This window comes from Meriones unguiculatus, chromosome 4, assembly GCF_030254825.1.
Source record: "Meriones unguiculatus strain TT.TT164.6M chromosome 4, Bangor_MerUng_6.1, whole genome shotgun sequence".
NCBI lineage: Eukaryota > Metazoa > Chordata > Mammalia > Rodentia > Muridae > Meriones > Meriones unguiculatus.
Genome location: NC_083352.1, coordinates 62,375,308 through 62,387,142, shown reverse-complemented (window position 1 = coordinate 62,387,142; position 11,835 = coordinate 62,375,308). Strand labels below are relative to the sequence as shown.

Here is an 11,835-nt window from a genome sequence, read left to right as displayed (position 1 = left end):
TGCCAGACTCTCCACACTCACAGCCGCTAGGAATGGCTGAGAAAGCATTATTGACATTGTCTGCAGCCTAGATCCTGTCAGACCAAAGAAGCCAGCTCAATCGTAAGTGGTCCCGCTTCCCTTTAAACCTGGATCGGGCCAAGCAATTCTTGCCAGACCCAATAAATCCATCAGAAGTGGCAAGATGCACAATGGTCACATAGAAGCACCCCAAGATTAAAAAGCAGGATAGCTCAGGGGGAAGGTAAGTTAGCAGAAGGCTGGCTGAGGAGGTGTATTCCACTTACCCCTCTGTTCACATTGCTCTTTTAAGGAAACGTGAGTGATGGAATTTCAGGCTATAATGAACCTTTCTAAGTAACATTTTACTTATGTATCTCTTCAGCTGCTGACTTGGGATGGGGTATGGAGCAGTTTCCTCTGGGTTGCAACAGTCCTCCCTGGGGGATGGGGGTGGGGGTGGGGTGGGAGGTGGGCTCATGACACTCAGTAGGTAAACAAATACCACAGTTGCTGGGTGAGAAGACTGACCAGCCCAGGATCAGACTTGGCCCTGTGGAGCTACCTTGGCATTGTGCAGAGAGAAATCACCAGCTATGTTACTGTAGCCCCCCCCCCAACCTGGATTATTTTTTCCATTTTTCTTTCTACTTCTTTTTATGTCGGTTTGTTTGAGATAGTTTATGCAGCCCTGGCTCGCCTGGGCTGATGTCTCACAATGCTGATGTCTCAGCTGGTCTTCAGTCTATGTTGGAGCCTACTTTGTGGACTAGTCTGGCCCCAAACTCATAGAGATCCCTCTGCTTCCTGAGTGCTGAGATCTAAAATGTACACTGCCACACTTGGCTAGTGTGTACTTTCTGGACACAGCCGATTTTGAGTCATCTCTGCACCTGTAAGTGAAACCTCATCTATATTCCAGTTAGCAATTCTGACAGCAACTCGCAACTCACTGATTCATCAAGATGAAACTTGGTGCAATCTTTCCTTTGGTCTGTCCTGAGTCCCTTTCTGGGAAGTAGACAGTGTTTGTTGTCTGTCTCCAGGAAAAGGCTTTTATACAACAGGACTGACTAAGTGTGGTCTCTAGAATCTGAATGAAAAAGTGAGCATGGTGCTGAAGAGAAGCTTAGAGGTTCAGTTCCCAAGTTCAGTTCCTAGAACCCACCTGTCAGCTCACAGCCATCTGTAACTCCAGGTGCACAGGACCCAGTACCTTCTTCTGGCCTTTTCTTTTCTTTTTTTTTTTTTTTATTGCACATCACTCCTTTATTATACTGATCTGGAAAGAGATTTAGTTCTCAACCCACATGGTAGGGTCAAGCAGCTGGAACATGATTCAGATAGTCAAAGACGAAAACTTGGACATGATCAAGGGGCCCTTCACCTCTACAAACAAGGCAACGGGATCCAAACACAGCGAGGGTACTCCTGCCCCTTGACAGAGTTACCCCATTTGACATGAGGAATGGCTGCTTATTTTTTAGTGACTGTTTCAACCACCACTAGAAACTTCAGAGGGGCTTCTGTGTGCTGATATATATATGTGTGTGTGTGTGTGTGTGTGTGTGTGTACATATGTATGTACCTCTTTTTTTTTGTAAAAGTAAATGTAACACATAGACTTGACAAAATTGATCCCAACCTTCTGGGGCTAGCAGTTCCTTTAGGGCCAGAGAGGAAGTAGTATCTTTTAAATCACCCTCCACTGGAATGACTGACTATAGCCCCCAGTCACCTAACTGCGGAAGAGTGCAGGACAGGTTCCAGGGACAAAACTAGGCCACAGCTTCTCGTGGGTCACACCACAGCATGGTCCCCCCAACCTCTTCCTTAGCAGACCCTTAGTAAACAAAGGACTATAATTACTACCTCTCAACTCTCCTGGCAAGAGCAGCCATCCCTGGATGTGGACCAAGAACCTGCACCCCCAGAGGTGTTATTCTGACTAGATCCTATGAAGGGAGTGGGTGCAGGGGATAAATACTAAAATTAGAATGGGAGCCACGGGTCCCCATCTGCAGCTAAGAGCCTAACGATGAGTCAGTGTGATGGGTTGGGGAAGGGTGCGGGAGGCAGGAACAGGCAGGGAGGATGTTGTCGGAGTAGGAGTCTGCCTCCTCGCCCTCACTTCTTGACCTTGCCCTGAGCAGCCACAGCTTCCATGGCTTTGCGAACGGTCTCCTCATCTCCCAGGAACTGCATGGGCTTGATGGGCTTCAAGTTCTTGTCCAGTTTATAGACGATGGGAATGCCAGTTGGCAGGTTCAGCTCCATGATGGCCTCTTCTGAGAGACCTTCCAGATGCTTGACAATGCCCCGAAGGCTGTTGCCATGGGCGGCAATCAAGACCCTTTTGCCTTCCTTGATCTGGGGCACAATTTCTTCATTCCAGAAGGGCAGTGCTCTGGCAATTGTGTCCTTCAGGCTCTCACAGGAGGGCAGCTGGTCCTCAGTAAGGTCCGCGTACCTGCGATCCTTACTGATGTTACTGTAGAAGGGGTGATCAGGCTCCATCGGAGGTGGCGGGACATCGTAAGATCACCGCCAGATCTTTACCTGCGCCTCACCATGCTTAGCAGCAGTTTCTGCTTTATTGAGACCAGTCAGACCCCCGTAGTGTCTCTCATTGAGGCGCCAGGTCCTGACCACTGGCAGCCACATCTGGTCAATGGCATCCAGGACGGTCCAGAGGGTCCGGATGGCTCTCTTCTGCACAGAGGTGAAGCAGATGTCAAACTCATAGCCAGCATCTCGCAACGCCTGCCCGCCGCGCTTCGCCTCCTCGTGGCCTGCCGGGCTCAGGTCGGCGTCGTACCAGCCGCTGAAGCGGTTCTCCAGGTTCCAAGCGCTCTCGCAATGCCGGATCAGCACCAGCTTGTAAGCAGCCATGGTGACAGGCGGAGGATGCAGCAGCAACCTCTTCTGGCCTTTTCATGCACCATGCACACACATATATGCAGGCAAAACAAACAACATCAAAAACAAACAAACAAAAATAAAAACCTCATGTATATAAAATTTAAAAAAATAACTGAACAGGATAGTATGAGCTTTCAAGACCAGGGAGATGGAGACAGATTCCTGAGCTCCTTGTACACATACACGATAATGCTGATATAAATGTACAGAAACAGGCTGATATTTATATTTTTCTTTCTGTTAAATTATTTGGGAGAATATGCTTATGCCATAGCATGAGTGTGGAGGTTATAAGGCAACTTGTTGGTTCTCTCTTCCCACCATGTTGGTTCTGGTGATCAAGTTCAGGTCATTAGACTAGGTGGCAAGATTCCTCACCTGTTGTGAAGCTGTCTAAGTGCCTCCTTATGAGTATTTTCTTCTATTGTTGACTCATGTATTCTAACAGAAGTCCAGATATCAATACATACCTCTGCTGCCATCTGCACAGCTTTAGGATTGACCTGACTGAAGAAGGGAATGAAGAAGCAATAGACACATTTACAGAAAAGCTGGGATCAGGTGAGTCATGTGCTTTGATGGAGATGTACCATCAGCCTGAGAACTGGTTCTTTGAGAAAATCAAAGCTAGATAAACCATTAGCCATTAGCCATTAACCATTAACTAAATGGTTAATTTAAAGCTAGATAAACCATTAGCCATTAACCATAAACCACTAACTAAATGGCAGAGAGACACTATCCAAATCAACAAAATAAAAAATGCAGGGGGTCTTATCTAAGAAGAGAGGGATAGAAGGAATTGAAGGGGACAGGGGCTCCACAAGGAAACCAACAAAGCCAAAATATCTGGGCCCAGAGGGACCTGCAGAGACTGATGCATCAATAAGGGACCATGCATGGAGAGGAGCTGGACCCCTGTTCCAATATAGCCCTTGGCAGCTCAGTCTCCAAAAGAGTTGCCTAATGAGCAGAGTAAGAGCAGTCTCTGCCTCAGTTGTCTGCTTTTTGCTCACTTCCCCCTGGTGGGGTATCCTTACCAGGTCACAGAGGAAGAGGATCCAGGGTGTCCTGATGAGACTTGATAGGCTAGGGTCAGATAGTAGGGAAGGAGGACTCCCCCTTTTCAGTGGACTACAGGAGGGGCATAGAAGGGGACGAGAGAGGGAGGAGACTACAATCGGAATACAAAGTAAATAAATTGTAAAAAATAATAAAATAAAAAATAAGAAAACAAAAGGGAGACATAACAGCAGACACTGAGGAAATACAAAGAATAATTAGGTCTTACTCCAAAAGCCTATATGCAACAAAATTTGAAAATCTAAATGAAATGGATGTTTTTCTTGATAGATTTCACTTACCAAAGTTGAAGCAAGATCAGGTAAAGAAATGAAATAGTCGTATATCTCCTAAGTAATAGAAGCTGTCATCAAAAGCCTCCCAACCAAAATAAAAGCCCATGGTCAGATAGGTTCAGTGAAGAATTCTACCAGACCTTCAAAGAAGAGCTAGCACCAATACTCTTCAAACTAGTCCACAAAATAGAAACAGAAGGAACATTACTGAACTCATTCTACTAGGCCACAGTCACCTTGATATCTAAACTACACAAAGACTCAACAAAGAAAGAGAATTTCAGACCAATTTTTCTTATACATTGATGCAAAAATACTCAATAAAATACTCACAATCTGAATCCAAGAACACATAAAAGATACCATCCACCATGACTAAGTAGGCTTCATCCTAGGCATGCAAGGGTGGTTCGATATATGAAAGTCCACCAGTGTAACCCAACATATAAACAAACTGAAAGAAAAAAACCCCACATGATCATCTCCTTAGATGCTGAAAGAGCATTTGACAAATTCCAACACTCATTCATGTTTAAAGTCTTGGAGAGATCAGGAATACAAAGCACATACCTAAACATAGTAAAGACAATATACAGCAAGCCTATAGCCAACATCAAACTAAATGGAGAGAAACCTAAATCAATTCCCCTGAAATCAGGGACAAGATAAGGCTGCCCAGTCTCTCGGTATCTCTTAAATATAGTACTGGAAGTCCTAGCCAGAACAATAAAACAACTAAAGGCGATCAAGGGGATACAAATTGGAAAGGAAGAAGTCAAAATTTGATGGAATTTTAAGTCTTTCTATTTTCATATAGAAACATGGAGACACCAAATTGTAATCAATGAAGGACTAGGGGAATCATTGTCAATGATGAAGGGACCCCTGTGCTCTCTCTCTCTGTCTCTTTCTTTCCCTCCTTCCCTCTGTGTGTCTCAGTGTGTGTATATGTGTCTGTGTGAGGACACACCTCCTTTCTCAGATAATAGATCACATATATACATGAATTAGAAACCACATGTCAGCAATGATGACATTTTCTAAAACAGGTGTGGTATTTCTCTTGCTTTAGTAGGCTGATAATTTGATTTACTTTGTTTCTCATGTTTAAGGAACTCACATAACAAAAATGGTGAATTGCTATTCTGTTTTGCCCGCACTGGAGATCAGTTTCTGTCATGAGACCGGAGCCTGACTCTATTGCCTAGGATGCACAGAGTTGTTTTGACTGCATGCTATTCAATTTGCCTGTCATTATTTTCTGAGTGAAACTGTCTGTGCATTATCTTATATTGTTGCTTTTCCTTCTTTGTGTTCCTTGGTGCTATTTATCTCTATCAGTTTCAGCTTATCAGTACATAAACTGAAGTCTCTTATCCACTTGGGACTGATTTTGTGGACAGAGAGAATTAGGAATCTGTTGTAACTCTTATGGTAGATATCAAGTATTTGAAGGAAAATTTGAAGAGACTGCTCTCTAGACAATGCAGCTTTTAAAGTTTGCAGAATCCTATGCCCCCAGCTACATGGTTTTAGATCTGGGTCCTCTGTTCTCCTCTGACAAATTTTTTTTTTTTTTCCTGAAACTGCTGTCTCTATATCAGAATAGACTATGAAGCCATCCCACACATCTTAAGAAACAGTACATTTTAGCTTCCTTGACCTGGAAGCCTGCTGCACTTCTGTTCTTGGTGTGCCATGGGTCAGAATACTCTTATGAGCAGCATGTGTTTCTTTCTATGATAAGCTATCTGCAGTATGGATTTATTTTTTAATTATTTAATTATTTTTACTAATTACAGTTTATTCACTTTGTATCCCAGCTGTAGCCCCCTCCCCCTCCCTTCCTAATCCCACCCTCCCTTTTCTTCTTCTATGCCCCTCCCCCTGGATTTATTAATTTAACAATAAATAATAAAATTTTAAAACACTCTCTGGACTAGACCTACATCTTACATTTCTGTAATTTCTGAATCCTCACAATCTGTGGCATTCAACCTAAATACATGAAAATCGTGCCAGGATGAAAGAGAAAGACAATAAAAAATAGAAAGATATGGAAAATTCACACTGAACATTGAGGCACAATTTGAGTTCTTACTAGCATTTCTTGTAGAGACTGGTGATAAACATATGGGTAAAATTTGCAAAAGAGCACAGTGTCTCTCCCTGTCTTGTGCAGTATGTTCTTCGCAGAAATAAGATAACAAAGTATTGGTTGGTAAACAAACCTTTAATATGATTACTTTTCGGCCTAAAAGTGCCAACAAGGAAGATGTAGGAGAATCAAGGTCAACTGCCTTCAGGATAAAACAAAGGTATTAGAGTCGGTGCCAAGGTGTCATAAATAGGTATGAATACACAATGCTTTTGATAATGAATTCAAAAGAAGCAATGTTACTGTTAAAACAAAACTAGTGAGCTAATCTAATCGTGGGTCTTTCTTCAAAACCGAAAAATCACGGTAGTTTAGAATGGAACATGGAAGCCAAAAGTAACATCTCAGTGGAGACGCTGGTGAGGCAGGCATCGTTTCTTCTTGGCTCCAGGCAACTAGATTGCTTATCTGCTGTGAAAAATACTTTCAGCTGGGGTTAGCCCTTAGACTTCGGCCATTAGAGCAAGTAGATGCATCAATTGTGTTTTAACAAGTGATCTCTGGCAGAGAGGAAAGGGTGACTAAGTATGCGAACGGACACCGGGGTGTTTAGCCTGCATTTAAATTTCCAGTCAGCTGTGTTAGCTATACAGCAGGTCACTGCAGACACACGCCGAGGTCTGTAAAGACACACGTCATCTCCTGTAATAACGGATGCCTGAAACACAGAAAAGAAACATCTTTCTGTTGTTGTTGGTGGTAGTGGTGGTTCTCTATCTCTTCTCAGACAAGGTGTGCAGCCAGTTTTGAGTCCTGCTTTTCTCTCAGAGTTGGGGAGGGGCTGCTGCCTTTAAATACAGAGTGACTTCTGGAAGGTGAAATTTAAACTTCTGAGAGAAGTTCCATTCTGAAGGGGAAAGAAGATATGGCTTGTTCACTGGTAAATGTAGGACAGGTAGACTGTTCTTTCAGAAATACTTCATTCTCAGAGCTAGCAAACCTTCTCTCTGCTGCCTCACTTTTACAGAACTCTTTTCATATGATTCTCAGAATTAATTCTTTAAAAGTTATGTCACTTGTGTGCTAAAACCTCAATTCCATCTTTTCTGGACTCATTTATTTTCTTCCAGGATAAATTCTCTAAATAAAAACATAATCTGAAAAAAATTATAAATTTCTGAGAGGATAGATGAATTTACATACACAATTTCTACAAGAATATCCTGGGTCATTATTTATTTGTGAAGAATGGGTCACATTCCATAAATCTTTTATGTGAGCTTATTGGATTTATATTAAGTAGTTATTTGGAAAATACGATATGCATAAATGTTTCATACAGAATTATTCTGACATTATTTATTAATAATGGTATTGAAATCATGTTATAATTGATTAAAGCAATAGTATTTTAAAACAATATCAGGACAATATTATAAATAATTACCTGAAGACAGACCTGTTGCAAAATTTGCACTATAGTTTAGAATGTTAAAATAAAAATGTTAAAAAATATTGTGAGATGTATTGTCTATGAAGAAGATTGTGTTGATAGTATTTGAGGTTTTATAGAGTATGTGTTGCAGATTATTGTTAAATTCAAGCGAATCCCTTCTTTGTCCTAAATCTCAATAATTGTATTACAACTGTTTCGGGCCACTGCTGCCTTGGTGTGTTAGCATCTACTTCACACTGGGACGGTGTCATTTGTTCCATGTTGATAATGCCATAAAGCCATGTCACAAAAAAGACGAAGTGGATCACTTTAAACCAATCACAGGAGAATTACAATCCGAAAGAGGATATATGGGGAGCAGAGGAAACCCTGAGGGTACTAAAGCCTGAGCGGGCGTTTTTTTCTGGATAGGGTCACTGCCATATCAAGGACTATAGCTCCAGGCCTATGGGAGAATCCTAAGTAGCTGCATTGTTGAGAGCGTGGGTTAAGGTTCACGTGTTAATGTTGATGCTGTGTGCTAAAAACTGTCCACCGGAACATTGCTTCCCTGCAGAGACGGCACCTACTGAGATCAACCGGCTTGTCTGTAGGTACTGACCACAGATCCTTGTTAATTGTCAGTTATCAACCTGCTGGAATTTTTAGGTGCAGCGGCCCAACATCCCATCACATCAATGGGATCACACCGGACCCCTGGTTCCCAACAGAGCCTTTTGTCTGCTTATTTCCGTCTTTTCAATAGTCCCTCGACACTGAGGTCATGTCCATTGCTGGAGACATGTCAGAAATCACAATTGTAGAACAATATTTGCTAATCAGACAAGAGAGAAGAGCCAGTCAGCGGTGGCACACGCCTCTAGTCCCAGCCCTTGGGGGGGCTGAGGCAGGTGGATCTCTGAGTTCAAGGCCAGCCTGGTCTACAAAGAAATCCAGGACAGCAAGGCTACACAGAGAAACCATGTCTCAAAAAAGAAAAAGAAAAAGAAAAAAAAAGAAGAGAGTGAAAGGTTCTAAAACTTAGAGTTAACTCCTGCGACTGGGGTGAAATCACAGTCCTTTCAGAGCAGAGGTCCGGCAGCAGCCCCCTACCCAGATTAACATTAGAGTGTGACTAGGGTCACGTAGGCCCTAGGAAAGCCCATGGAATGTGTTAACTCCCCCTCCCCCTTGCTACAGCCTAACCTGCACGTATGAGGGGGTGGCCAGGTGTCCCCCAGGTAGCCAGACCTAACCATTTGCAGTTTTGGCGCCTAAAAGCAAACCAAGCATTTTAAAGGTCAGCTCCCCTAGAGACCCTTTCACCCAATCCTGTAATGCCAAGACCTACACTTCCCTGCTTGCGTTTTGACCCCTTAAAAACCCTGTTCCCCCGGAGTTGGGGGTCGCTTCCCCCTTTGTTCTTGTAAGGGCAGCCACCCAGCTCGAGTTTGTAATAAAGGACCCTCGTGTGTTTTACATCGGATTCAAAGCCTGTTGGTCTTTTGGGGACTCGCGATCTGGGTATTTCAAGAGAAGTACTTTGAGTCTTTCAAATGAATTGAATTCATGATTTCTCATTAAGGATGAAAATTGCCAGTATATTGAGTACTAGTTATTCTTTCATTAAGACTTCATGAATAAGCCAGAATTTTTATAGACAGAAATACATATAAAGAAGCATTTAAAAATGTAACCTGCCCCAGCTCTTGGCTTGCTGAAACCTAGCCACAGAGGTGCACTCTGCCCTGGACCACTGGTGTCCAGTTAGCCCCTCCCCCAGCATGCTCTTGAGTCCTTCTTAGGGGCACACTACTTCCCCCGACCACATCTGCACTCCCATCCTCAGTGACCAGCAATCTCCTGGGAACATTAGGTGAGAGCCTTTCCCAGGCTTCTGGCCTGCTAGAGCCCTGCCACAGAGGTGTGCTCTGCCCTGGCCACCGGTACCTAGTCCCCCCTAGCAAGCCCCAGGGTCCTTCTTCTGGTGCTCGCCACTTCTCAGGCCACATCTCCATCCCCATCCTCTGTGACAAGCAACTACCTGGGAACAGCAGGTGAAAGCCCTTCCCCTAGCTCGTGGCCTGCTGGAACCCAGCCAAAGGGGCTCCAGGCAGGCTCTGCCCTGGGCCACCGGCACCCAGTCCTCCCTCCGCATGCTCCAGGGTCCTTCTTTGGGGCGGTGCACTTCCCGGGCCACATGTCCACCTGCATCCTCGGTGACCATCTGGGGACATCACATGAGAGCCCTTCCTCCAGCCCCTGGCCTGATGAAACCCAACCACAGCAGCAAGCTCTGCCCGGGGCCATGGCGCCCACTCCCCAACTCCCACCCCTGCATGCTCAAGGTCCTTATTATGGGTGCCACTTCCCCGGCCACATCACCACTATCTTCTGTGACAGGTAACCATGTGGGAACGGCAGCAACCACCTTGGAATAGCGGACCAGCAACCATCCAGCCACTGGGGAACAGCTGCCGTTAGGAAGCAGCAATGACCATGAGGGAGAAGCAGAAGCTGGCACCCATCACAGACCAACAGAGTCCAGCGAGCCCTATTTCTTTGTCTCCCTCTCCACCTGTAATCCCAGAAAACAGCAGCCGTTACAGACTTCCAGTTCTTCCTGTAGAACTGCAGAAGCCTGCTACCGCCCAGGAAATCCAGAGGACTGCTACCATCCAGCTATACCTACAATCCTAGAGGCCAATTACCATCAGGCACCACTAGGTTTGATAACACCAGGGACATCCAAATGGATAGAGGTCAGGGTGGGAACGCGAGCAATAAAACGCTGGGGGAAATAACAACAAGTACTTATCAGTCCTAATTCAGCAAGCCCCGGATACCCTAATATACCTAAAGCGCAAGAAATCGATTTTAAAGAGGATGTTATGAAAATGATGGTGTTGTTGAATATTAATATTTACTATGATTTACCTTTAGTTAAAAAGCGGTTATTCCTAAACCAGCTGTATACCCAAATCACCACACAGAGACTAGGATTTATTTAATTAACCTAGAGCACAATGTTGGGCAATAATTCCTCCATCCTAAACCTCCAAGCCCACATAGTTTCTTTACATTCAGATTTCCCACATTATACTTGCTTTTAAACATATCTTAGGTCCAGCTCATCTCTCCTGATATTTCCAGGTCCTCTCTTCTCCATCTCTCTGAACTCCTCCCATTCACTTCTTTCTCCTCCCCTCTGGACAAGGATGTTCCACCCTATTTTCTCCATTGCTCAGCATTGGCTGGTTGTTTTATTGACAATACAGAGAACAAATGGTGGCATGTTTACACACACTTGAGACAGGTGATGCTTAGCATAAGTATCACAATGCAATGTCTGGATTGAAACCAGATAGTGGGGGAGAGAAATCAGCATTTGAATGAACAAGGGTAAATGGGATACATTCCATAAGAACTTTAAACCAACAATAGAGGCCTTAAAAGAGGACAATGAATGAAAAAAAGGAAAATACAATCAAACAGGTGAATGAACTGAATAAATCCCTTAAAGAAATACAGAAAGATATAGTCAAATGGGAAAAGGAAAGGAATAAAACTGTTCGAGACCTGAAAATGGAGCTCAGCTCACCTCTGTTGGCTATGCCACTGGAGGACCAGGCAGGCAGGGAACTGGTGGGGAGGAGCTCTAAGCCAAATGTTCCTGGGGCGCTGGAGGCCCCCTCAGGTATGTGGGAGGTGGGACTCAGAGGACAGCCTGCAACTCACCTGCTAGTTTTGCATCAGGTGGGCCCACGAGAGAGCAGAGTGGCTGGGTAGAGTGCAGGTATCTGACCTGGATTTTCTTGGGGCCCTGCAGGTCTCCTCTGGACTGTGGGTGGTGGGTCTTAGAAGACAGCATGCATCATCTCTGCTGGATGTGTCTCAGAAGGAGCCAGCAGGCAAGGAACTGGCATGGCTGGGGCTGGACAGGTAATTTTTAACTTAAAATTAAAAGGCCAGAAAGTCAGAAATATACAATGGAAAAAAGAAAGCATCTTCAACACAGGGTG

The 11,835-nt window shown here is 44.3% G+C and overlaps 1 protein-coding gene across 1 annotated transcript; it reads right to left on the bottom strand.

Annotated features, from left to right (window-relative positions):
• Nucleotides 1-1,865: 1,865 nt before the first annotated feature.
• Nucleotides 1,866-2,914, bottom strand: LOC110566373 (phosphoglycerate mutase 1-like). The gene is given in 1 exon segment (XM_060381897.1): nucleotides 1,866-2,914. A coding segment is annotated over 1 exon segment (765 nt). The 5' UTR covers nucleotides 2,893-2,914; the 3' UTR covers nucleotides 1,866-2,127.
• Nucleotides 2,915-11,835: the final 8,921 nt, after the last annotated feature.